General features: G+C 46.0%; 1 protein-coding gene and 1 long non-coding RNA gene across 2 annotated transcripts; one reads left to right on the forward strand and one right to left on the reverse strand.

The window, feature by feature from the left end:
* Window positions 1-271: 271 nt before the first annotated feature.
* Window positions 272-20,342, reverse strand: AKAP1 (A-kinase anchoring protein 1). Its single transcript, XM_040532552.1, is given in 12 exon segments — window positions 272-1,889; window positions 2,015-2,080; window positions 2,876-2,949; window positions 4,412-4,479; window positions 5,090-5,240; window positions 5,820-5,997; window positions 7,246-7,373; window positions 7,953-8,079; window positions 9,149-9,282; window positions 11,272-11,946; window positions 11,949-12,957; window positions 20,240-20,342. Coding segments are annotated over 11 exon segments (2,649 nt in total). The 5' UTR covers window positions 12,934-12,957; window positions 20,240-20,342; the 3' UTR covers window positions 272-1,826.
* Window positions 20,343-20,521: 179 nt separating this feature from the next.
* On the forward strand, window positions 20,522-22,737 carry LOC121057849. The gene is made up of 2 exons (XR_005813983.1): window positions 20,522-20,688; window positions 20,775-22,737. It is a non-coding gene; the product is annotated as an uncharacterized LOC121057849 (long non-coding RNA).
* Window positions 22,738-25,493: the final 2,756 nt, after the last annotated feature.

A 25,493-nucleotide genomic window follows, 5' to 3' on the forward strand; every position in this document is an offset into this window, starting at 1 on the left:
AATTCCACCATATATACAACAGCTTTGAGTACCAGTGCTCAGGCTAAGGCTTTCTAGTAAAGAATTCATCATAAGATTAAATCTAGTTTTCAGTTCCTTCACAAAGTTTGAAGTAAAATAAACCCCAGGACAGCTGAAGCTTGACCTTTCTGCATCTGTTGAAAAGCCATTGGGATCTTATCTCACCTGCTTGTCCCACTGAGCTCCCTTCCCAACCCTGCATCACAAGAGGTCTGGAAATGAAGGCTCTTAGTCATCACAGGTTGATTAAGACGGCTTAAAATTTGAGCTTTAATTGAAATGGAAAATAAACATTCCAAAATGATATATGTTTTATAGATTTAACTGAGTTACCAAATTTAGTTTTCATTGGACATTATTGCAAATATGAACATTAAATCATGAGCGCCGAATAGGAGAGAACTCAAAAAAAGGATATAATCATACCATATCAGAAGGGATTGGACCAAATGCTTTTGTAGGCAGCTATCCAAATGTATGATGTACTGACATGTTAGCTCATAGGATGTAAAGACATCCTTGAATCCACCTGAAAAAGTTCGAGGCCTGACTACATCATTTTCCTGGCAAGTATCTTCTCTGCCAGCAATAAATCCCAGCTCAATACATATCTAAAATGATATACATTAGAGGGCATATGTTTAAGAGTATTAAGTCAGCTTAAATTACTTGAGCAAAATTTTAGGTTTGTGATAGAAATCTAAAAAGGAGCAAAAAAATTGAGAACACCACTGCAATATTAATGCCAAATTGTTACTTTTTTTTTTTAAAAAGAGATCTGTACAGCAACATAGCAAAGAATGCAGTGATCACAATTCAAACCAGACAGCAATCTAAGGGAATGCTAATCCTGTATACAGTAGAGCGGAAACACTCCCACATTCGGATGCTCCAGATATGTCAGCTACCCTAATGCACTCCAAACCAGTTCTACCTACATAGGACATTTTGGTGTGAAAAAGTTTCTGTAAAGTTCCCTTTGTTTCCAGTGTTTTTCTTGTACAAAATATTACAATGTTTTTATATATATTTACAGACTTGCACAGCTAGAAAAATACAAATTACAATTGGGCTTGGCAATCAGTTCTTTTCTTTAAATACATGATATTTCAAGAGCAAAATCGTAGTGGTAACATATCCTGCACTTCAAGCATCTGCACAGAGAAGCTTTCTTTGTTAAGCATATCAAGCGTAAAAAAACATGACTGCAGTGAGACATGTGCCACAGTAAGCGCAACAAATGCGATTCATCAACCTCCTGGCATCAAGAAGATATAAGATGAATGCAGTTTGTGCACATCGGTGGCATGATATAGAAAAATTCATTACTGAATATTAATTTCCTTAATAACATTCATTAATTTCACAGGCAGAGCCTGTTAAAAAAGGACAACCAATGTAACTTTTCATAAAAGCGGACACCAGCTTCATGGGGTATTATACATCTTCAACAAAAATGCAACCGCAGTTAATATTTCAGGGGCATTTGCTGACTTCAAGCAAGCCTCAGGGTTCTACAAGTTTTCCATTCAATTTTTGAATAGAGGCCAGGGAGGATTCTCTGCTTTAAAGCTACAGTATCTCTCATTATGGCTTTTAATACCCTGCCTTTCACTGAGATGAGGTATGTGTTTCTAGTGAAATGGTAACAGTTGAGCAAGACAAGTTTCAATGGACCACAAAACTCTGTATGCAGGTGTAAACAGATCTTCCTGTAAGAGGTTGCCAAACCAAATTGTAACAGTGCAAAACAGGATTTTTTTTTTCCCTGTTAGGAAAAGGTTGTCGAGGCATCTAGGACATTGCTAGTAGTTGTCAACCCACTGAGCAAATCCTCTTTCCACCAGAGTTCTGTTTATCGACACCACCTGAAGGGAGAGGAAAAAAGAAGAAAGGTGAACAAACTACTAGCAAGAAACACCAAGTTCCTTATCAAGAAAGGAGTCCGCACAGCCATAAACTTGAACTATATTGAAAAAGTGTGCTAACATACCTCATCTCCCATCATACTCCACAACTGTATTAGTGGCAGACCTGTTGCATTGTCATAATTCGTGACCTGGAAACAGAAAAACATTAGCATGCAGCAGTTCTGGTCTCCTCCATGGTAGATGCAAGGCTAACATCACTGAGTGATAGTCAATACTTAAACCCAAGCGCAGGTGAAGAAATGTAGCTGTTGTCAACAGGCAGCTGAGACACTCTGCTGGCAAGTTTGTCACCCCATTTCTTCAAATCTTTACCCTTGCTAGAATTAGTGATACATTTGAGTGTTGCATTAAACCAAAGGAAGCCAGGTGACTGTCACAAATACTATCAGCTTCCCACTTGGCTTACCAGGATATCTACAGCCACTATTAGAAACACTTCAGAAAAGGTAAGGCCCTCTTTATTAAGATCTGGCACTGCGCACAAAAGCCTGTGGGACACTACCAGAAACCTTAGCTTCTGGCCTCTGGCTGGCCATGCATATCTTGCATATCAGTGTTGGGAAGGCATTCAAGGTTGGCAGAGCAGTGCAGGCCCAGGTGAATACTTGATCTGCTGGACACTTTGGGCTCTTTAAGCCCATTCAGGCACCCATCCTCCTGGTCTACATCAGCTGACAGGAGGGAATATTCACCCCTTTCCTTGTGCATCCCTTTGAGCCACACAGTCCCAAGCAGTGGCGATGCCACACAAGGGAGTTCTCAGCCTGTTATCAGAGCTAAGACTTCTCAACAAGAACCTTGCTCAGCAGCCAGGCTTACAGGCTCTACACTTTGTTTCTGATAAACACAGCGTGCTAGGGGCAGAGAGAATAACAGCAGCAGTAGAATTATCAACAAGGCTTTTCTAGACAGCTCTCATGTACCTGCGCCAGTAGTGCTGCGCCTCTGGTCATCTCACTAACAGCAGCATCAGCTTCTGATGAAAAGTGATCCTCGTCTTTGGAAAGAAAAGAACAGGAGAAAAATTAGATATTCACAGCCTTTAAAGGCCAGAAGGCACTACTAAACTAATCTCGTTTGACCTTCCACATAAGTTAGGCCAGAGAATCCTCACCTACAGTTGCTGTAGGCACTTGCTGAAACCAGTCTATTAAGCTGGAGAACACACAAGTATTACGCCTGCTGTGTTGCTGAAGGGAGAGGATGAAGTGCTTTTCAAAGCCACTAGCCAAGTTAATGTGAACACAAGTGACTGATGAATTAGGAAGCTTTAAAAACAAAAGTATTCTTCTTCTGCAGTGCCTTTGAGCTGCCATTAATATTTTGATGCTTAATAAACTAAGGTCAGGGGCCTCAGGACTTTCTCAACCTTGCACAGAGCACAATACTATAAGCAGAAAACTCAAACATTTGTCCCACAGGCTGGCTGGCACCTGAGCAATGCCAAATGCACACTCTGCAAGCATTGGAAGCCTGAATCTCACAACCTGCACAGCTTATGGTGGTGCTGCTGCTAACACCACACACAATGCAGCAGGAAGCCCTCATGTCCCAGCCAATGAAGTTACAATTCACACTGTGAAGATGAGACAGGACATAAGTGCATAAGTACATTTTGGACAAAAGTTGCTTATTTCCTATCAAACTGCTGAAAAATAAGTTTCACCTTTGCGGTTCCTGCTCTGAGATAATCTCCAGCAACAAGTGAACTCCCTACACCTCTGCAAATACTGAAGGAGGTGGATGTCCTCAGGGAACGTGCAAACCACTCACCTCTGCTAGCAGCAGCTTAAACCTTGCCATCCATCTACAGTCTTGGCAGGGCCTGTATTGAAGTCCTGCCAGCCAGAAGCTCCAGTGATAAAACCCAGCCTGACCCCTAGCTTACCCCTTCTGCACCCCAGGAAGGCCATCTTTTTTAGATACCAATACAGCAAGAATCTTAAAAAAAAAAAAAGAGCCCAACACCAGGAAACAGAAACGAACCAAAAATATAGAAAACATTTCTAGGCTGTGACTGACATTCCAGTGCTCAGAGGGCAGTCTTTTGAATACAGAATGTACACATCAGGCATTTCAGCAGGAAATGTCAGGTATTTGTCTAGCAAATTAAAAATCAAGCTTGCATTTACAGTTACTCTACAGCAGAAGGCAGAACAGTTACAGCTGCTTAGTTACACCCTGCCAGACCTGCAAACTTGCTGTTTAAGAGAGTAATTCATTCTCTCCTTCATACAGGAAAAAGCCTGGATATTTATGAACTTTCCCTCGAGTCAGACAGGTTATGCCATACTAGCTGATTCAGAAGGAAAAATATTTCTTCCGATCCTTGCTCGTCACCTCAAAGGCTACACTTGCAATAGAAGAGAGAAAGTTTAGACCGAAGCATTGCTTGCATGTAGCCGGTATCCATTTAAGCCTGCAGGAGTGCCAACAGTACCTCTCGAGAGCTCCATTACCTGGAAGTGGCACCACGTTGTCTAGTAAAACTTCTGCTCCTTGGAAAGGTAGTGTTACAAAATCAGACCTTAAAGAGAATCAAATTAGAATAAGAACATGCCTTTAAATTACTTCTGTATTCTTTAAGGTGACATTGATTAATCAATTACACTAACAGGAATTCAGTTTAAAATTGATGACAGTCCAAAAAAGATCAGACTATTCTTCCACCCATCTAAACAGCAAGAAATTGTTTGATTACCACATCAAGTTGGATTGGGCTCCAACCAAAGATCACTTCCATAATGCAGGCTGTGCTTCTTATCCCCCTAAGCCCCTGGGGGCTCTTCGTACAGTAATCGAGTATTTAATGGGCTTGTATACAGCTCTGCCAGCCAGCGAGGGTGAGGCATACAGAACTTCAGTTTCATTCCTAGCTCATCAATGAATTGGGACTCCTGAAAGCATCCTTTTGCATCCGTGTGCTGAAGGGGCAGAAGTTGCATGGCTTTTTTCAAGGGGAGAAGAGAAATTGCAGGAGCACAGTAAGCTCTTAAGAAATCCACGCCCTCTGCTGGGACAAGTCATTCTAACATTTCCCACTTCAGCAGTGAAAAACCCTATTCAAACCACATGGATGCCTCTGATGGAGATTCAAGCCAGATATTGCCTCAGGCTACAGAAAAGGAGCTAGAGACCTGATTTGTCTGAGTGTGTCAATCTTCACTCTCTCATATCCTCCATAGTCCACGTATCTGATCTCCACTTCGCTGCTCTCTTTGAAGTAGCCAACAACTTGAGCCCGCCACCATGCCCCATCCAGGCCTGGAGCTGCGCAGATAATACCAACTGCAGAACATAAGAGCACAGAGAGGCTCAGCATTAGAAGACTTCTACAAATAAGCACTTCACACATTAGCAGTACTGCAGTTATCTACTGAGAATCAACAGCACTTCTTACACTGCTTTTATCTTCTTTCAGCACCACCCACACCCCCACCAGATAAGGCCTACAGGTGAGACAAGAGGTGGGTTTTAGTCTTAAGTCTCTGCCAATACGATGCTGTTCTATACAGGTAACCACTTCTATTCCAGCCTTTGATCACCAGCAGCAAGGTCTGTCTCCAACAAGGAGAGCAAGTGCTAATAACCCCTTCCATGTGACGCAGCCTCTGCTTTACACTGTGTCCCAACAGCAGCGCTACAGATTCAGAAGCAGTTCTACATTGTTAGCAAAAACATACCAGATGCTAAGTTGATTAGAAAGAAACGAGATGGATTTGATCTCATTCTGAATTTCAACATGCAACTAAGTGGCCTAGGATATGCTCCAGAGATGAGTGGCATAAGAAAGTAAAACATCTGTACTCTGAGAACAGCTTGAAAAGACATGAAACTGAACAACTTGTGAGCAGCCAAGTTACTTGCCTTCTACAGGTGTTGGCAGGGTTGGAATTCCAGGTTGAGAATAGCAGACATACATCTGCTGGTCCAGGCTACGCAGGACATGGAAAGTGGGGTGCGTATGTTGCTGTAGAAACATGTGTCCTGCATTGACTTGGTTAGCCACAACCACTTCTACAGTGACTCCATCTGGGAGCATCAACTGCCACAGGGAGGAGAAAAATACTCATTAGTGTTTATTACAACACAAGCTTCAGTCACATTAGACACTCAAAGCAACTCCTTGTTCCACCAACAACTCCTGAGGCTGACAGACACCAGTGGGAAAGCACTAGTATGATGATAATTCACTTCCAAAGGCTGCTTTGGATCAGGACCAGAAAGTACTTGGTGTGCTCAGTACTATGCTGTAGTACTCAGTACTATGCTGTAGTACAGGAAGTCAGATTTAGGGAAGGACCCATCTTGTATACAAAAAGACAATCAGCACAGAGCAGCTGTAGGACTTATTTACCCAAAAGATCAGTGAGCAGAATTAGCAATGATGCAGGTCAAGTCACATTGCACTATCAACACAGTACAACTTGCAAGGATTCCCTACCCACAGAGCTTTTAACATCAAGGTAATCTATGCAGGGGCTGTCCAAGATTCATCACAGAGGTTTCATGTTAAAATTAATATGCCCTGCCTGACATAGAGCCACTGTGTTGGGCAACTACACAGAACAAAGCATTATTGTGCACAAAATATATCTAAAATGCCTTTAATGTCACTAAACTCAGTTCTCCTAAACAAAGCCAGCCTTTACATCCATGGAGACAGTTATGTGCAGTTACTGTATACATTTTAAATACCCAATGCAAGCAAAAGAGTGTTTCTAAGCATCTGTACAGCACAAGAAGCATGAAAACTCTTCTCTGGAACACTAATGTGAAAGCCTTCTCTAAGTGCAATTCGATACCATTAGAAAGTAAAACACTTTGAGAAGACTAGCTTCAAGATTTCTAGCTTCGAGATTTAGGGCAGTGCCAGTAATGACAACAGAGCAGTGTGACATTTTGATCTCTAAGCAGAAGTGGCAGGCAATCCAACCAGTTCCAACCTGAAGTGGTATTTCCTCGGGCAAACATCTAGTCTGGAGGACGAAGCCTACTAAGCCAGATGTGCAATTACACAACATTAACCCCAGCCTGGTAGAGCATTCTGCTACATCTCCCAGTTCTATTTCCTTTCTACCTGTAGCAGAAGAACAGGCAGATAATCTCATCTGTAGCAGTTACGCAAGCTGGACAATAGATGACTGCACAGATCCAAAGGTGTTTTGAGGGAACCTGTGAACCAGCATGTTCTTACTGGTAAAGGGCCACGTGGATATGGCATGCTATGATGGCAGTGACCAACAGTAGCCTTCCACCCTGACACCAGCACAGGCAGCAAGCTGAGACTTACCCAGGAAGTCATAGGGAGGGAATGAAGCGTCAGCGATGGTGGAGGTGGAGCATAGATGTTGGTGAGACTCAGCTCTTTGAACTTCTTGCCAATAAGGCTCAGTGCTTTTTCTACATGATGCTGGGAACCTGGAAGACAAAAATCCAGGAGAAGATCTGTTACACAAATATACTGGGGACACACATACCCTATGTGGAGCTAGAGAACACTACAAGAAACCTGGGCTACACCAACGATTTAAAAAGTTTTAATAGACTGACCATGTAATCTGATGACTGGATCAACGCGAGCAATGCGGGCTTTCAGGCCCCAGCTTCAACAGCTTTGGCCTCCAGGATGACCTATTTCAGAGTACTGGCAGATTTTTTTCAGCCGCATTTAGTCTATCATTCTTCGCAATCAGATTCCATTGCTGATACACACCCCATAGCTCCTCCCTTAAAAGCCAGAAGTCATCCCACAAAAGATCTTATTTTTGTTATGAACTACAGCAGCTGAGGATGCTAAACTGCACTCTCACCTCTAGAACAGAGGGTTCATGTGCCAGGGTACAGGTGACTTGGCATATACCTCTACTGTAACAGCACTGTCTGTGAGCAGAAGTTTTGTAAAGCACCAGACTCAGACTGTACGACTTATAAAATCCTTGCCCATCTAATTACAACCAACAAACTAGGTATTAGACTGTGAACAGAGAGACATCTCACCTTCAATGTGACAGATTTGGAAGTCATGGGAATAAGGTAGTGTTGAGATATAAATTTTGGCACCAGATGTTTGCTTCAAGAAGCTCACATACCTCCCTTGTTTGCCAATCAAGCGGCCAACTAAATGCTTCATGGAAGAGACAAGAAAAATGGTCAGGAAGAGAAATACAAATCAAACAGCAATGCTCTCCATGCCTTATTTCACCCACATTCCCAGTTCCTGCAGTGCAAAGAGCCAGGCAGGATGAACACAAGGTAACACCATCCCAGTGCAGAGTTTTGTTGGTCTGTGATAAGTCAAGGCAGATACAGACCACTGTGTGCAGCTCATTTTAACAGATTCATCTTTATACCTTGCAGAAGAACATAAAACCCAAACAGAACAAAATCAGGCCCAGTAAATGCTACTGTCTTCCTACAGTCAGTGAAATCACATCCTCTCCCAGTCTGGACTTCTCTTTAAAAGAGAAAGGTTAAAGGAAGGAAAACATGCTATATTCATCTTTCATTCAAAATATATACTATGGTGCAGCAATTTTAAAGCAAGCTAATTAGCCTAGTTTACTCCTTTTCTAATCTATCATGCCTATTAGGCTACATAGCCCTGGGGCAGCTGTGCAGGGTGCACTCAAGGCAGCAGCACATTTATCCTACTAGGAGATGCAATTTCGCTTTACTGATCATCAGCATCCAGATCTGCTGAGGAGCAGAACTGCAAGAGTGATGACATGTCTGGCAGCCATGCGCAGTTTTGCATAAAGTTGGAAAGAAGGGATGAATACAGTCCTAAAAACACATTCTCTCTTTTTATAATGACCCAGAAGAAAGCTCATTATAAAGATGGAGATGCAAGCAGCTCCATAGAATAGCTCAGATCAGCATTCAGCTTGTGAGGAGGAGTTTAGACAGGCAGTTGAAACATCCCTCCTACACAGTGGGGGGAAAAAAATCTCTCTAAATGGGGAGTAATGAGTTTAACACCCGGAGTTACCCTGGGCATAGCCCTTACATGCCTCTTCTTTACAGCTGTGCACAGGCTCTTCACTCCTGTTGAGTTGTAACAGGAGCTAAATGCTTAAATCCTTGTTTATTTGTTGATCTCCTTGGGATTGCATTGAGCCACTACCAGACTGCAAGAACCAGAAGATCACTACGTAGGGCAGGGCGAGAAGCACGATGGGCTGGTGCCTGGTTACCTTTGGAACCTCGATTTCCCAGATAGTGAGGTCAGACTTGCTGGATTCTCCTCCTGGCTTAGAGTTCTGGCGAGTTGCTGTCTTCCCCAGGGCACAGCCACTGTCCACAGAATCCATGCTATTTACATCCGAACCTACAAAAACACATGCACCTATCAGCACTCAGATAACCTACAAAATTAACCCAGCTACCGGACACAAGGCCATGAAAATACATCATTTAATACAGAAGTTAGGTTGAGCTTTCCCCATGTATTCATGCAGGATGTTCCTGTACCAAGCTGCAGTATTTCAGTAAGAGTCAAGCCCTACCACACAGTTTACTAGAAGTTTCCTTTTGTTCCTGGAGAAAAACCTGAACACCTCTGGGAATGCAACAGAAGGAAATTCAATTTCAGGAGGAGTCTTTCAAACATAGTGGCACCTTAGACAGCAGAGACAAGACACTAAAAGTAAGTGTTACCAACTGAACGAGAGCTCTGCTAACATCAACACAGAGCTGCTGCTCTAGAAGGTTACACTTCGCATTTTCCCCATGGCTTAGACAGGGCTCATCACAGGACTTCAGCACACCAGAATGGGGGCGCAGCCCATTCATCTGCTCACTGCACTGACATCACATTCCTGCCCAAACAGGGATTGCATGGGGAATTATGAGTGTCAGCTGTGCTCACGTTGCCTGTTGCCCAAACTTCTCATATGCTTGGGGAAACAAGGTACCAGAATTGATCTATAGTTTGTTCCCAAACCATCAGTCAATATCAAGGTGGTTTCCACTTGGGAAGGAGAAGAACTAAAACAGCTTCCTCCTGCTTGGCATATCACAAGATTGATCCTTCCTCCAGATTAACGGGCAGGAGCACAAAGATCATTACTTCCTTGTAAGCATTCAGACCATCCAATATAAGACCAAAAAGAAAAAAAATCCAATAGCTGCTTTACATTTGCTAAATCTTAACTAGCAATACAGCACAGATGCCTAGAAAGTCAAAGGCAAAATAGTGCAGCTGTTTGCCACAGCCTTTCTAGACAAGGAGGAGGATTTGAATCTCACAGCCAGGTGTGAAGGTCAGCTGTAGGACCTCTTATCCAACACAGACACATCAGCAACTTTACCTGTGATATCCCCTCTCCCTAGCCTTCAGCTGTCTCAGCACAGAACTTTTAGCCCTCATCATCACCAGGCTGCACAGCACATTCCCATCGCACCAGCATTCACAGCAAGACAAAACCATTTTCTTCCTATAGTTACTCTCACTAGTCAAGACGTTTTGTGGGTTTAAGCCTTAATTTTTGGCAAACTCAGTCCATGTCTTACAACAAGCAGGATCCCCACTACTTTGCAGCAATTACAAAAGGCATCCTGTCATTAAGGGCTGTTGGCACCACAGGGTCCTATAAAGGATTTTAACATCCATCCCCAAGGTCACATGGGTCAACATTTGCTCAGACAGCTTTGTATTCTGCCAGGCACACATCATCCAGGATCTAGAAGGCAAAAACAATAGAGACAGATGGAGGAACTCTGTGAGCATTGCTGCCCGTTGAGATTTCTTGGCGTGCACCTACTCTTCCAAGGGAGAACAGGCTCTGGGGTAATTGGTCTGCAATCAACTGATTTTATCACGATTTATTAGAGCACTTCTTGGGTTCATCCAGCAGCACCCCAGAAGGCTCACCTACAGCCCCCCACAAGGAGAGATTAGACCCCAATGCTTATTAGAAGCTGCCTGATCCAAAGCAGGAATTTGTATTAGCAGGTCTCAAACCTGTAAGGTGTTCACCAGCCTGACCTACACCCGGACGCACTCCAGTTCGCCGGGCTGCTCAAGCACATGCTTAGCTTTAGACAATAAGCTTGTGCTGAATGGGGACCAGCCCGTTCACCCCGTTGCAGTATATGCTGAACGTCACCTAGCTAACACCAGATACTACAGAGATGGGAATTCTGACAGATGCTCAGAGTAGTCATACCCACCTGAACAAGAGGGTTAAATATTCATCTGCTAGGAAAAAGTTAAACATGAAGAGGATTTATCTGAACATGTAGTGAAGCAAGGGGGATACAGCACATCAAGTGCTTGCTCACCACATTTTTGTATGAGGTTTTCCAAATCTCTTACCTCCTGAGTGATCTCCATCAATCTCTGCTGCCCAGTTACTCTCCTGACGCAAGTCTGGCCCGTCTTCCTTCAGCATCCCATTACTGTATGGCACTTTGCTGTCTTCAGGGAGCTTCGGGGTAGGAGGTTTTTCACTTGGTACTGAGCTCTGCTCAACAGAAGTGTCTTGGGTTGCAGATGTGCTCAGTAAGTCCGAATGCTGGCCTGATGTGACGGACAGCGTTGTGTTCTGCAGCGGGTCCTCCGCACTTGTCGCACTGTCAGATGCGCATGTGCTGCACCCAGAGTCCTCCGTAACCAAGTGTGATTTTCCCAGTGACCCTCCATGGCTTGCCACAGGAGTCCGATTGACTCCTTGTGACTCACCGTGCACACAGTTCTTTACCTGACACTCTTTCGTGTCTCCCTGAACGGGGCTGGATAAACAGCTGTGTGTTAAACAGCTGGAATATGTCACACACTGATCAGGTTCCTCCACCTGTGTGGATGTCAGCACCACAGCACTCTTAGCAGCTGTGTTCTCACCTCCTCCCACAGCTTCTGCTGCAAGCACCTGATCAGAAGGAACAGTGCTTGCCCTCTCCAGAGGCCTCTCGACTCGGCTGGCTGCAGCCTGGCAGATCCGACTGGACACATCACTTACAGAACCAGACAGCACTTCCTCAGTTGCTGCCAAATGACCTTGGAAATGATCTGTATTGCTACTTGCTCAATTTTCTCAACTTCTTCCTTGTCCAGACTCACTCCTCCAATCCTCTCCCTTTCTAATTCATCTCCTTTTGGCTGTGTGTCCTCCTGACACACAGGTACAGTACTGTCACTCAACTCAGACATCTTTTCTTCCCTGGACTGCTCCGAACAGGCAGACTCTGAACTATCCGGTAACATCCTAATCGCGGAATCCTTGTGACTTGATACAACTTCAACTTCATTATTGAGAAAGGCTTGTGGGGTATTGGCTTCCTTCTCCAATCCCAAGTGAAGGGCTGTCACACAGCCGGCATCCGATAGCACAATTTCTGGCATCTGGCTTTCCTTAGGGGGCTTAAACGAAGAATCATCTGACTGCTCTGCATTGCTGATCTCCTCCGTGATTCCCAAAGACTCTTGCGTCAGTGTCACGGACGCCGATGGCCACTGATCTTGGTTTGAACTAGAGCCTGAATCCTGTTTAGGGCTGACTGCAGCACTGCTGTGACACTTTGAGCTCTCTGAGATCAGAGGGAGAGAAACACAAGCAGGGACACTGCTTTCATCTTGAGATCCTATTATTTCTAGTTTTTCACTGTCGTCCTTGATGGTGCTGGGCTGAGTTGTCGTTATTGCTGGGGCTGGAAGGTCCCGTGAGAAGTCTAACCCCTCATGAGGCTGACGCAGAAGAGAGGGCGTCATCGACCCTGCCAGCAGCAGGGAGGTCGAGGTCTCATTCTCTGGGCGTTCCTCTTCTGAGGAGAGAGGCAGTCTTTGAGGAACACGTGCTTCTGTTTTGGGTGATGAATCATTCTCTGGCAGTTCTTTCTGCTGCTCTTCTGCAACGGCTATCACTTGTCTGTTATGATTGCTCGGATGCTTTTTTCTATTGGAATAGATCCACCAGCAGCCAAGAAGTGCCAGCACTCCAGGTATGGCATACGGGACCAAAGTGCGAAAGCGTAAAGCCATTTTACAAAGCCTCAGCAATTAGACCTAGAAAGGGAAACAGAAAACTGTTATTAAAATAGTCACACGAAAGGTAACAGGAAGGCTAAAGTTTCATAAATGCCGTGAGCTATTTCTGTTAGTGCAGACAGGCTTGTTTTCCAGCCACTCTTTAAATTCACATCTCCGCTCTATCAGCAGGCTGTGGAACAAGACCTTTCCCTAGCAGTATGGATATCTGGACATTTCTCACCAGTACATTTTATCTTGGCAAGCAGCTTCACCTTGCCTCACCTTTGCAGGTCAGTACTACACACAAGGACAGCATCCAGCACTGCACATTCCTCCAGCATCAGGCTGGGTTCACAGCACAGCTGTGCTACAAACAGCCAAAAACTAAGACTTGATACACCGCAGGTCTCCCCAGTTCTCTGCTTGAAAGGCACATCACTCTCAAGAGTTTGTAGATGGACAACACGCTCATCTCTAAAATACAGCAACTAGGTCAAACTGAACTGCTTTGCAACCTTCTCATCTAGTGTTGCAAGAGGGTGGTGCGTGGGCACACCACTCAAGCCTGCAGTTCAGTAGGTACAAAACAGCAATGTGCAGCTACTCCACTTCTCTTTACACACACAGTGAAGATATTTCTAAACAAAGAGTGCCTGCAGCCTCATGAAGTAAGTGTCGCCCAGTAACCAGAAGTCCCTCTAAAAGATCTCATACTTTCCAATGGAAGACCAACACAGCTGTCAGAAAAAAACCCCTTTCCCCATCTAGCCATTACCACCACAGGATGGGTATACATTAAAAACCAAGGGACATTAAGTCCAGTCAGAACTCGCATGCCCCTCCATGCCATACATTAATCAATGGATTTGCAAGCTAAGCAGATGGGCAATAAGATCAGCGTCAACGCGCCCATCTGCCTGCAGCTTGGTTTCTGTTAAAAGAACATAGCTATATAAAGGGAGCACCGCAGCAGTAAATCAGGTCACAGTGCTAAGAAAGGCAAGTTACCTCCCTTGGAAAAACGAACCCCCAAGCCAATGGGTATCACAAGACCAGCTGGATATGACCACATTGGACAACACAGACAAGAGAGTTACTCTGCCCTGTTGCGGAAAGGTGCCAGTGGATACCAGCAACAGAAGGCTCTGCAAGACCAGCTCCTGTGCACAGATGCCTAGGACATGTATGAAACTTGATCTCGACAGTTTAGTGACAGATGAGGAGCAAGATTTACAAGCTTTTATGTGGCTAAGTGGACTGATATAAAATGGGAAGGCCTGCAGTTTAAGATAGCTACAGAGACAGCAGCATGCCGAGGACTGGAGGAACATCCTTGTGCTTTTAGACATCGTTACCAGATACAAGTAAACCACTGACAGCACAGCTTCTGGGCCCTGAGAAGCACGTAAAATGCCTGGCTAGTTAAAATGTGTTCTGAAACAGCCACAAAAAAAAACATCTAACAGCAGCTTTTAGAGTCAGAAATGCAAGAGCAGTCGTCATTCAGTCACTGAGCCAGGAGGTAAGTGAAAGAGCTGTGCACTTGTAGGGCTGTCGGACAGCCGCAGCAGTAAGTGCGTGAGCCAAAAGGAACTCCAGCGGGGAGAACAACTCGCACATTAGAATTCAAACCAGGCCAGGAAGAAACATCCATCTGAGAAACCAGTTTCAGGTTACTTTGGTTTTCCTGCACCTTTACGCATCCAACACTGGCTTTGCTCTGTACTTCTCTACCTTCCCGTGAAGGTTTGTGTTATTTCCTCAGCCTGACCGCTCCCGGTGAGCTTTCCCACCTCTTTCACACAGGAGCGAGCCCTCGCGCTCGGTGAACCCTGCCTGCTCTGGGACAACCCCAGCAAAGCTCCTCCACGCCTGCCACCCCCCCACACCTCACCCAAAGTCCCCGCACAGAGCAGCTCACACTGGAGCACACACGAGGCCTTGTCTTCAGCCTGCCAGGCTCCGTGCACTGGTGTTTCAAAAGGCCAACACCACCCCCATGAGGCAAGAGGCCCCCAGGGCTTCTGTGTGACTCGTAAGTCAGCAGGTGGGAGCTTCAGTGAAAGGTGCTGGTGGAAGCCAGTGGTGCCTGCCCCAGCGAACCTCTGTCATCCACGTTAAAAGGATCCCAACGCTTCTTTTGTGAAGCTTTTTGAAGAGCTCCAAATGACAGAGGACCGAGGTTCAGTTTTTCCAAGAGAGGAGAAGCAAGACTTGCAGTCTGCTACGTGAAGTGTTATTTCACTTACTTCAATTTCACAATGCATTAGAGGAAAAACAAGCAAAGCAACTCCAAGTGCCTCTAACACCACAGGAACTGTGGCTGGGTTTAAGCTGCCAACAGCTTGCAAAAGCACACAGCTCCTGGTGCAGCGCATTACGGGGGGCAGCAGGATGACCTTGAAGCTTGCTTATACTATCTGACAGCCTTCATACCATCATTAATGGACAGGCAAGGAGAGATAATTTAGTCAGAACTGCTCCACCAAAGGACATCACTCACGATGTGCAGGTTTCATGTCAGTTTCAGACAAGTACTGATAGATGAATAATCTCCTGCCTTTGAATGACTGAACTCCCAGCAACAAAGACCTGTTAATATTCAGCAGGTGTTTGGGAGCACAGCATCACAAGTTGGGTGCCTCAGCCTGCTGCACACGCTTTGCAAAGATGCTGTGAATTTTGGGAGTACCTATCCACGCAGGGAGTGCCAGTGAAGGAACGCACCCTGACTGCTTCAGCGATGGCTCCTTCTAATCACGTTTCGAGCACAAAGCCAGGGAATGGTGCGAGACCGGGGTTGCACTTTCTGAGCACGCAGCCCTCCGGGCCCCGACGCGCCACATCATCCTCCAGCGCTGCTCGCCGCCAGGGAGTTGTGTTTATGCTATGACCAGAATCCAGGACGCAGGCACACTTTTAACATGCTGAACAGAATCTCTCTTAATTGCAGTTTCAGCCTTTTCTTAAAAAGGGTTCTGTGGCTTTTTTAGGCACCAAAACAACTTAGGAGCATGCTTTCATGTCTATAAATAGACCAGAAAGCAAGATGGCACACTGTGCTTTGCCTCTTCTTTGCATTAGCATGCTGCTTGGATAAAGACAGACATCATTATGAATCAATTCCACCAAATTAATGAGTGTCTAGGTCATTCCAGTGGCTCATGCACTGCCTGTTCTCAGCTGGGTCAGGGCATTTGCACCCCAGGTCCCTGCTGCTCCCTGAAGACAGGCTGCCAAGAAGGGACCACAGCAGGGATTGTCAGAGATGTAAGGCCATGCCAGCTGCCTCCAGTGCCCCAGCTGCTCTGGCCCAAGTCAACACTCTGCTGCAGTGCTTTCCTGCCTCTAGGCCTGGCTGGAAGTGCTCCCTGCCCAGCAGGGCACAAGACACTTCAGCATTCCCAACAGGTTATGGCACCAGACCCGCAGGAGTGCACACACTGCATGGGCACCCTGGGCTGCTCTGCTTCCAGCGCCACCGCAGATAAAGGAGGCTTTTCCTGCACTCTGGGGACTGAGGCCTGAGCTCAGACCCCTGCTTTTTATAATACTGCTGCAAACTCTGCCCCTCCTGAAGGGCAGGAGAGCTCTGTGCACCTCAGCTCAACAGCCAGCCAGCAGACAGACTGCCAGCCAGGCAGGACTGGAGCTGCACAGACACACTGCACCCCCCTGCAGACTTTAAGGACAGCCCACAGCGAGCTGTCTCCAAGGGTGGTAAGGATGGGAAATACGTTCTAACAGCCTTTTAACAGTGACATTAGTCTAGAAAAAGCAGTCTCGATAGAGACACTACTACTTCAGCACGCAGCTCCTAAGTTTGTTCTACATCTAAATTTACTAGGCTGACAGCTGTTACTCATCTGACTTTCGAGAGGTGAAAGCTGCTTCTCTTACTGTAGGGCACTTGCAAACCCTTCCCTGCCTGGATGCTGTTGGCACTCGCATCGCAGTCATGCTCCTCCATTTACAAGCCTCACCAAGCTACACGAGGCAGTGCTGACATGCCTTTCCTTAAGGAAAGCCTGCAGCTGGAACAGAGCTAAACACTTACCCGCGTCCCCTGACCAGCCTTGCTGCAGAGCACTTACAGTTTACATTTTCCCTGAGCAGGAATTAAAGCAAAACACAATGTGCCTGACAATGCTTACACACAACGACAACGGACTTTTCTCCAAACAGGCCTCGACTTTTGCCAATAAGCAGCAAAAATAAAGATTGTTTTCAGGAGATAGCAAAGTCATAGAAATGGGAACCACCCATTGGAAAAAGAGTATTATCTAGTTCCTTTCTAGAAGCATAATATTTCTTAGACAAGAGAAGACAATCAAGTTAGTCTGTCGACTATGCTTAGTCTGCCTCCACCGGAAAAAACTTGTTATCAGAGCAAGCACTCTGACTGCAGCTTCCAAATACAACTCTGCTCCGAGGCCCCAGTCTTCACAAGGAGCTGCTCACGTTCTAGCTGGGTGACAAAAACATGCCTCCCTCAAGCTCAAGCTGAGCATCCAGGTCTCAAATAATCCAACGTTCGCTGCAGATTTCTCACCTCTTCCTCCAGCCACACCTTTCCATCATAGGAGCAAACAACTTTATCTGAGCTAGTTTGGATGCCAGCCTCACCTCCTCATCTCAGTTGTTAGAACTTGGCAGTGAGACAAGTAAATAATGAATGTCCAAAATCGTGACTAGAAAATTTCTTGCTCAATCCCAAATCAAAAGGTAGCTACAGATGATTTAAGAAATCCAGTAATATCTCTAGTACATAGTGAATGAGGTATTAATGCTGCTCTATGCAGGAAGTTGGAGCCTGCATTCACTGGACAGTCCTATCAATATCTTTCGCATGAGATACTTCCAGCTGGCTTTATACAGTCAGGTCTGAAGATAAGCTGTTGGTTAATGGCAACTTCTGAATGCTTCCTCAAACAGATCTGGCAGTGAGGGGAAAAACAATACAAACCTATACAATAATTTGGATTTAGCTTTTTTTTTTTTAATTTGAACTTGGTAATTGGGAAGGGTGAAGTCTGCGCACTGCTAAGACAAAAGGTTCACATTTATCCTCTACAGTACAATGGCACATTGTGAGCCACTGCTAGCACTCATCTGCTGTCCACTTAAGTTTGTAATTAATGCAGAACCACCCCACAAACTGTCTCTCAGGCATACCGCAAACTCAAATTAAAGCCCATCACATAAGCCCATTCCTAGCAAGCTTCCCCGATTAAACAGACAGCCCCATTATTATTCGATTCCCTATTTAGTTGCACCAACTGTACAAACAATAGTCCCACACAGCGCTGCAGCACAGGAGACAGTAGCAGGATGCCCCACAGTGGGACAGGCCTGTCCCAAGCCTGGCAGACAAAACAGTTCCAAGCGCTCTTTTGAGCATTGTTATCATTTAAGGTAATGATCTTCACTCTTCTGTGGTATTTAAAACAGTGGGGATTGGTGGTTTAGCTGACTGCTCCTTGTGGAGCTCCTTTAATTTCTTGTTTTTAATTTGGCTAGTTTTAGCAAGAGCTGCATTACGCTATCAGCAACCGTGCCAAATGGGAAGTCCACATCCTTCCATCAGCTAGAACGGGACGCGAGGCAGTGGTTCCGCACGCGATGCCAGCAGACATCGCAGCGTGCCGGCCTGGCTAGGTGGCAGCCAGCACCCACAGGCACCTCCTGAAGCAAGCACGACAGGAAGGCTCTGCCGGCCTGGTTTTGGCAGGCTGGCTGCAACGTCACTTTTGATGTGATGCCTAGAAGATGGCTGATTTCTAACCTGCTTAACTGAACAGTGCCAGAAAGCTTGTAGGATACAGCACTGACTTCTCTTCCGCCTCCTCTGCAAGAGAGCCCCTAAAGCCCACTTCCCAACACATTCTGGAGTGACAGAACCCCCTCCCCATTGCTAGTCTGACAGCCAGTTCAGGCGTGCAGGGGCAACGGGATCATTTAAGCACACAGGGAAGAAAGCCTGGGGCTCTCCTGCCAGCAGCAGCGCACAAAATGGCAGCTTGTCAAGTCACATGGCCTCGAGCACTGCCAGACCGGAGGGAGCCCAGCCCGCCGACCTTCGTGCTCCTGGGGCAGGAGCAGCCCGCGGGGGAAGCACAGCAACCCCGGGGCCTGGGACCGGGGACAATCAGCATGTAGACACCAGAACCAGCCTGAAGCGCTGACACCCTGGTGCCATTCCCCAGGACACAGGGCCCCATGCAGTCCGGCACCAAAAATAGAGCCGAACCAGCGCTGAGCTCGCACACTGTACATGCTCGGCCCGCACCACCAGCCACTTCCACTTCCTTCTGGCATTTCAGGAATCCGGTCTAAATGTCACACCTTACTTCAAGGCAGAGCCACACAGCTACAGCCAGGACACGAGACTTCTCCAAGCAGCTAAATAATCCCCTCGGTAGGTCAGGATGGGATTGGGACAGTGAGGGGAAAGGAGGGGGCAGTTGGCTCTCCAAAGCTGCGTTCTGACTTGATTTATGGAGAACTGCTGGTAAAGACCCGTGAGATGAGGACAAGTATGGACACACGCTCGCCTACCTTAAGAAAAGTCTCAGGACAGTCAGCTCGTTCACATTAGGGTCCCAGAGCAGTTTTAAGCCACCTTGTTTCTCTAGCCAGGAGAAGCAATCCCTCAGCACACACATCCTTATAAGGCCAGAAATGTTCGCGGCATGAGCCTCACGGAGAAGCCAGATAACTCATCCTTAAGGCCTGAGAGAAGAGCTCAGCAAGCTCTTGCTGCAGCTGATTTTCAGAGCACAAGAAGGTTTGTTCTGGGGGAAAGCTGCTCCAAGGCCCCATGTGGGAGAAACGCGGACAAGTTGCAGGGACCGAGCCCCGCAGGAACATGCCCTCCCACGCCGCTTCTCCCGGCCTCCCCCATGTCTCCCTGGCCCGGCACCGCAGAGGTTACGCTCTAGACCTCGCCAGCAGGGCGAGCCAAGGCTGGAATTAAATACCGGCCTGACAGATCGCAGAGCGAGCAAGCAGGCAGCTAAATTGGAAATGTGGCTTCAAGAGCAAGGCCAGGACGCCTCCCTGCAAGCCCTATGGTTAGCGATACAGCACTCAGGAAATAAATACTATCTGGGTGAAAGAGAACTGGACAAGGCTGGCACAGTTCAACTACATGGGACCACATGAGCTCTTAAAATTTTCCATGCTAAAAATAAACAGGAGCAAGTGCTCTGCCTTATAGGAGGCATATGAACAAGAGTTGACAAAAAACTCAAGAACTGGAATCCCTACGAGTAAGATTAAGAAACTACTGCACAGGAACAGCCACAGAAAAACTTACTTCGCCTATGCTTAGCATAAGCCACTTTTTCAACACAGCACTGAACTGGCGCAAGACAGGCACCACCCAAACTGCAGCTTCTGTAGGAAGACAGAGGTGGTGAGCCTTCGTTGCGGGGACCTCCCACCTCTGCCAGGTCCCCAGGAACCTCCGTGGGAGGCTGCAGGTTCAAATGGGGGGTGGAGGGGTGCCAGGACCAACACTGACCTCACAGGACAGGCCTGTGAAGTCACAGTGACCTGCCGCATCGCCAGGCTGCCAGCCCTTGCATCATCACCCACTCGCGGTCTCTGTGGTATCGGGCAGCCGCAGGAATTTGTGGCATTTCAGATTCCTGCCTTTCCCACCACTTCCTCCCAGGACAGCCCGGTGCACCCGTTGGAACAAACATCACCCAGAGGTGAGAGCTCAGGAGACATGACTCAGTAGCAACAAACAGCTAAAGACAGGTAGGAGCCAGGCAAGCAAGATCTCAAACTGGATGGTACTTACTTAAAAAGAAATAACAGGTGACTTTCTCTTTACTTAATTAAAGCAAAGAGTTCTGCAGCAATTCCTGCCTCAAACACCAGCACTGGGAGACAAGAACAGCAAGAGATACTCCTGAAGCAATACCTTCTTTTTACAGCCTAGTTAACATGGGTTACACAGCTCATGAAGCCATCTCCTCTGTGAATGAACTCCATTAATGAAGCCACTCTACAACCTTACAGTATTAAGGAACCAGCAGTCCTATTTGCAAAGGAATAAATTTTGACAAACAAAAGCCTGAAAAAGCTGGTTGTTGTAGACCTAAACTAGAGCACTGGAACAAGAAACACCACCACCAACACCAGGCTGTCTGTTATCTCTAAGATAAAAACTGCTTTCAGTGTAATCAGCTTCACTGATGTTCCTACAACAGCTTACTCCCTTCCTTCACAGCTGAAGCTGCTATGCTGACAGCCCAGGCTTTATTAATATTTCATTTTACAGTGGGAAATGGATGCATGGAAAAATGCATGGAAACAGGGACTAAGTAGTCAAGTACCAGACCAGCAGAGCTCCTCAGCTCAAGCAGCAATACTTCTAGGCCAAAACAGGTCTCAGAGAAGTTTGTATTTACACACTCGCAAGCAGAGGCTTACAATAAAAGTATCAGTCTAGCCAAACTGTAGGGTTTTTTTTTGCAGGTGTATTGGAAATCACCAAGAAGCTCATACATATGTGAACAGCAAGCACCAGCAACCCTTACCACCTGCACTGCTGCATGGATTAAGGCAAGGCCCTGAGCTGATCACACCTGCTATGCAATAAGCCACAGGTTACACTTTGTAATTAACATTAACCCTATCAGATTATCAAGCTCCTTACTTCACTTTATATCTTATTACCTTTCTGCTCCAATTGTTTCATTATTTATAGTTTCCTCAGCCAAGCTAGCATGTCCCAGTGAATCTCTCTATTACAGAGAAAGGCAAGATCAATTTTTTCATTGCTTTGTCAGGAAGATGTCTCAGACACAGAAGTGAACTTCAGAAACAGCTTCTGTACTGTTTTACCATTACCACCTTGATCTTCCTTGGCTATTCCTCAAAATTTGAGGAAGTCTGCCACTTTGAGTCTTCTCCAGACACAGATCCAGACCAAATGTCCTATTGCTTTGAGCTAACCAGAAAAAGTTTAGCATATTGGCCAGAGGCCACGTAACCTTTCCATTATCACCCTGCTTTAAACAGCAGAGAAAAGTCCTCAGATTCAGCCCAACCCACTCTGTGCACAGATATTCCTGACTGGGGAACGAGCAGCACTTCTTGCAGCCAAGAGGCTGAGGCTTCAGTTGTTGCTTCCTGTACCTTCAGAGACCCCCAGCCAGCCAACACAAACAAAAACAGCTTCCTCCTCACCTGCCTGGTGCCCACTGGGACCTGTCTGGCATGCAGAGATAAGCAGCAGTCAGCATGGCTGCTCTGGCTTGGCCCTGTCCTTACTGCATCTCCCACATTACATGGCAGGGGTTTTGCGGGGTTCTTTCCAAATGTAGTTTCTTTCCTCCCCGACACACCTACCAGTCCACATTCAACCCTTTCAAAAGCATTTTTCATAAAATGCTGAAGAGAACGAGCCATCTGCAGGACAGGCAAAGCAGCTTTTATTACCTTCATGATCTACTGCCACATTATGAACATTTTCCACAAATCCAAGTTTTATCATCTTTCACTCTTTCTGCACGTTCACCCAGCTTGGAAAATAAAAAATTATTTTCCAGAACTTCTGAAAAAATACATCTGATACTTATGGATTTTGCATTTGCTTCTCTATCAGTGAAACAAATGCAGCCCTTTCTAAGGCAACATGAATGCCCACTACAGGTGCAGCTTATAAATGAAAATTTAAGCAACCAGTTAAGTAAAATGCCTGGCATCTATGCTGATTTCCAAAAAACAGGCATGCATAACACCTAGGAACAGAAACTGCATGAACCAAATGCTTCCAATATGCTCTGCACGCAATAAAAAGACCTGAATTTTCAAGGAGACAGAACAGTGAGGTTTACATCACAAGGCACTGATACGGCTGTAGGAGACAGCGAGAAGAGGCGGCACTGAGACCAAACAGGTATCTGGGGAACAGCATCCAGCCCTGCTCACTAGAAGGCTTACTGTGCACAGCAACGAGACCTTGATGAACAGCTTCTCAAAACAAAAGTTGGGCTAAAACAGAAAAGCAAAAAGTGGTGTCGTTCAGTTAGAAGCCTTGTGCCTCGAGCTTGACTTGCTGCAAACAAACCACAGGAGTGCAAAGAGAGGAAGGATTTTGAATGTTTATGAAAAAAGCACTCTATATTCACCTACAGTAGGAAGGAACAGCAAAGGTTTCACTCAGATGTTTAGACTGAACAAGCAGGAAGATAACTTGTAGCAAGCTTATTAATGCATACAAGAAGTTACACAACATACTTGAGACCTAATCAGAGAGAGAGACATGCTTCACTTTGATCTATATTACAGTAGCACTTACAAGCCCTCGCCCAAACTAAGCTAGGGGCTGTTCTCATACCCAAAACGGCTTTCCCCTAAGATTGAAGGCTGTGTCCCTTCCTTGGCTTTGGCAGCCCGTTTTTAGAGAACAAAGCAAAGGTAGGCCAAGTGACCTTCCTACAATCGCCCTGAGTTGGAGGAAACAAGGAACAGCAAACAGGTACTCCTGCCAGCCAGCAGCCCATCCTTTTTACCAGCTAAACAGGATGCTACACTCCATTCAACTTGAAACATTTTAGAGAATTGGTGTTTATGTTTCTGTCCCCCTGGACACCACAGAACTCCTCTTAACCTCACATTTCAACAGAGGACAGAACACAAAGCCAAGCTCACAAAAGATGCTCCTGATTACAGAAGGGGAAGACTGCAAGATCACATCCCTGAGTTTTATGAGGAGATTTCTCTCTCCCTCTCCAATCCTTGTTCCAGAAGCTTGAAGCTTCCCATTCACTGATTTATCCCCACACAAAGCTAAAGCCCCCGATACAAGAGGCACATGCAGATCATGAGCTTTTGCTAGGAACTGCTGCTATTTATACACAGGGAGTTCAAAACCAGCTATAGCACATGGTAAGTTTCTCATCCTCATTGCCAGGTGGCAGTAGAGGTCAAAGGCAGTTTTCCCCAGGACCTCTTCAAGGTCTACAAGCAGTGGTTTGTTCGCTGTAGAATGATTTTAAACGATCTTTCATGAAATATTCAGCTCTGTTACGAGTAATGTCCTGGGGCCGTAAATTCAGTCGGTTTTCAGCTAGGGCACAAGTGCAGCAGCAGAAATATTAAACAATCTGTGCAGTGGACAGTAATAAAACAGCTGAAGAGGTTGTCTGCAAAAGCAGTGAGTGACATGAAAACATAACACCTTCTACAATCCCTGTAAGGAGCAAACTCAATGGCCTTAATTTCCAGGAAGCAAAGCACCTGCTAATAAACAGCTTCTTGCAAGCATCTCAAGCTGGCTGCCTGAAGTGAGTAACTTCACAAGCCAGCCATTTGTGCGAAGCGTTCCACAGGAGCACTGTAGTTAGAAGTCAGGATTTTAAAAAGGCTAGTCATTAGATCTGAAACACTACACAATTAGAAGTAATTAATGGTTTTTAATGACTTCTAGATGTTTCTAAGGGCATGCGGGGCTACCAACCCTATCTTACTACAGTCCCCCTGGACACTAGAAACACCTTAAATCATTTTTTCACATCAGTTAAGCACACATGAAAGATGAGAGTCAAAGATACGAGGGGTATGTTGCTTTAAAGCACTATGCTCTTCAGATAACTCTTCTATTGCAAAAACACACTTGCTCTCAAATACACCCAAAGTCAGCCTGCAGTGTTTTCAAAATGAACGCAAGAGTCTCAATGCAGCAAGTCAACTGCTGCTGGCTCTGAGCAGCTTTGGCTGCAGTCCTCAGCAAACAAACTCCTGTCATAGCCCACTCCCAGGAGAATCTGCAGGAACCAGGAACCCGCGTACCTGGGTGGGTCTGAACCGCAGGTACCTCCACCTTACGCTGTGGGTGGTGAGGGGAATTCCTGCTGTCTAATTTCAGGCACTGGGGAATGCCTACAGTAAAGCCAAGGCTTTCTAGGCAGCTGATGAAAGAGATGGAGGAAGGAAAGGGGGTTTTCAATGCAAGTATCCCAAAGCCTCTAGAGAGCTTTAAGGAGGAATCTGGTTTCCCAAACAGGTGGCTAAACTTGGCACAACTAAGGAAAACACACCTAAATAAGCAGCAGCTACCAGAAGGTAAAAACGTGTGTTCCTGCAGCACCATCTCATGCAGATCCTGCAATAGTAGCATTTGTTTTGTCTGACAGCAAACCTTCTGTAGGCCTGTTGCACAAGGAACTGTACAACCGTGATGAGATTCACCTGCCTGAATCCCCCAGCACTGACATTTCATGAGAGCTTTCAGAAGTCCTTCAAGAGCTCAATGAAACACAGGAAACAAAGCGTCAGATGAACTGCCAACAGAGCGGTACCAGGACAGCCAGTGTCACAAGACAGAGGTGGATTCTAGCAAGCTCCAAGCACAGCTTGAGCCCTACAGGCTCCCTACTCCCTTTGACTTACTGAAAAACTGTAATATTTTTTTCCAGAGCACCAGGTGATACATACAAGCAAACCAATTAATCAAGAGTTAAACCATATGATCAAGATCCATGCAGTGAAGCTGCACTGTCCTTGTTCTGAAAGGATCCCAGGTACTCCGAGATCACCACCCGACAGGTCCA

The sequence above is a fragment of the Cygnus olor genome, chromosome 20 (assembly GCF_009769625.2).
Source record: "Cygnus olor isolate bCygOlo1 chromosome 20, bCygOlo1.pri.v2, whole genome shotgun sequence".
NCBI lineage: Eukaryota > Metazoa > Chordata > Aves > Anseriformes > Anatidae > Cygnus > Cygnus olor.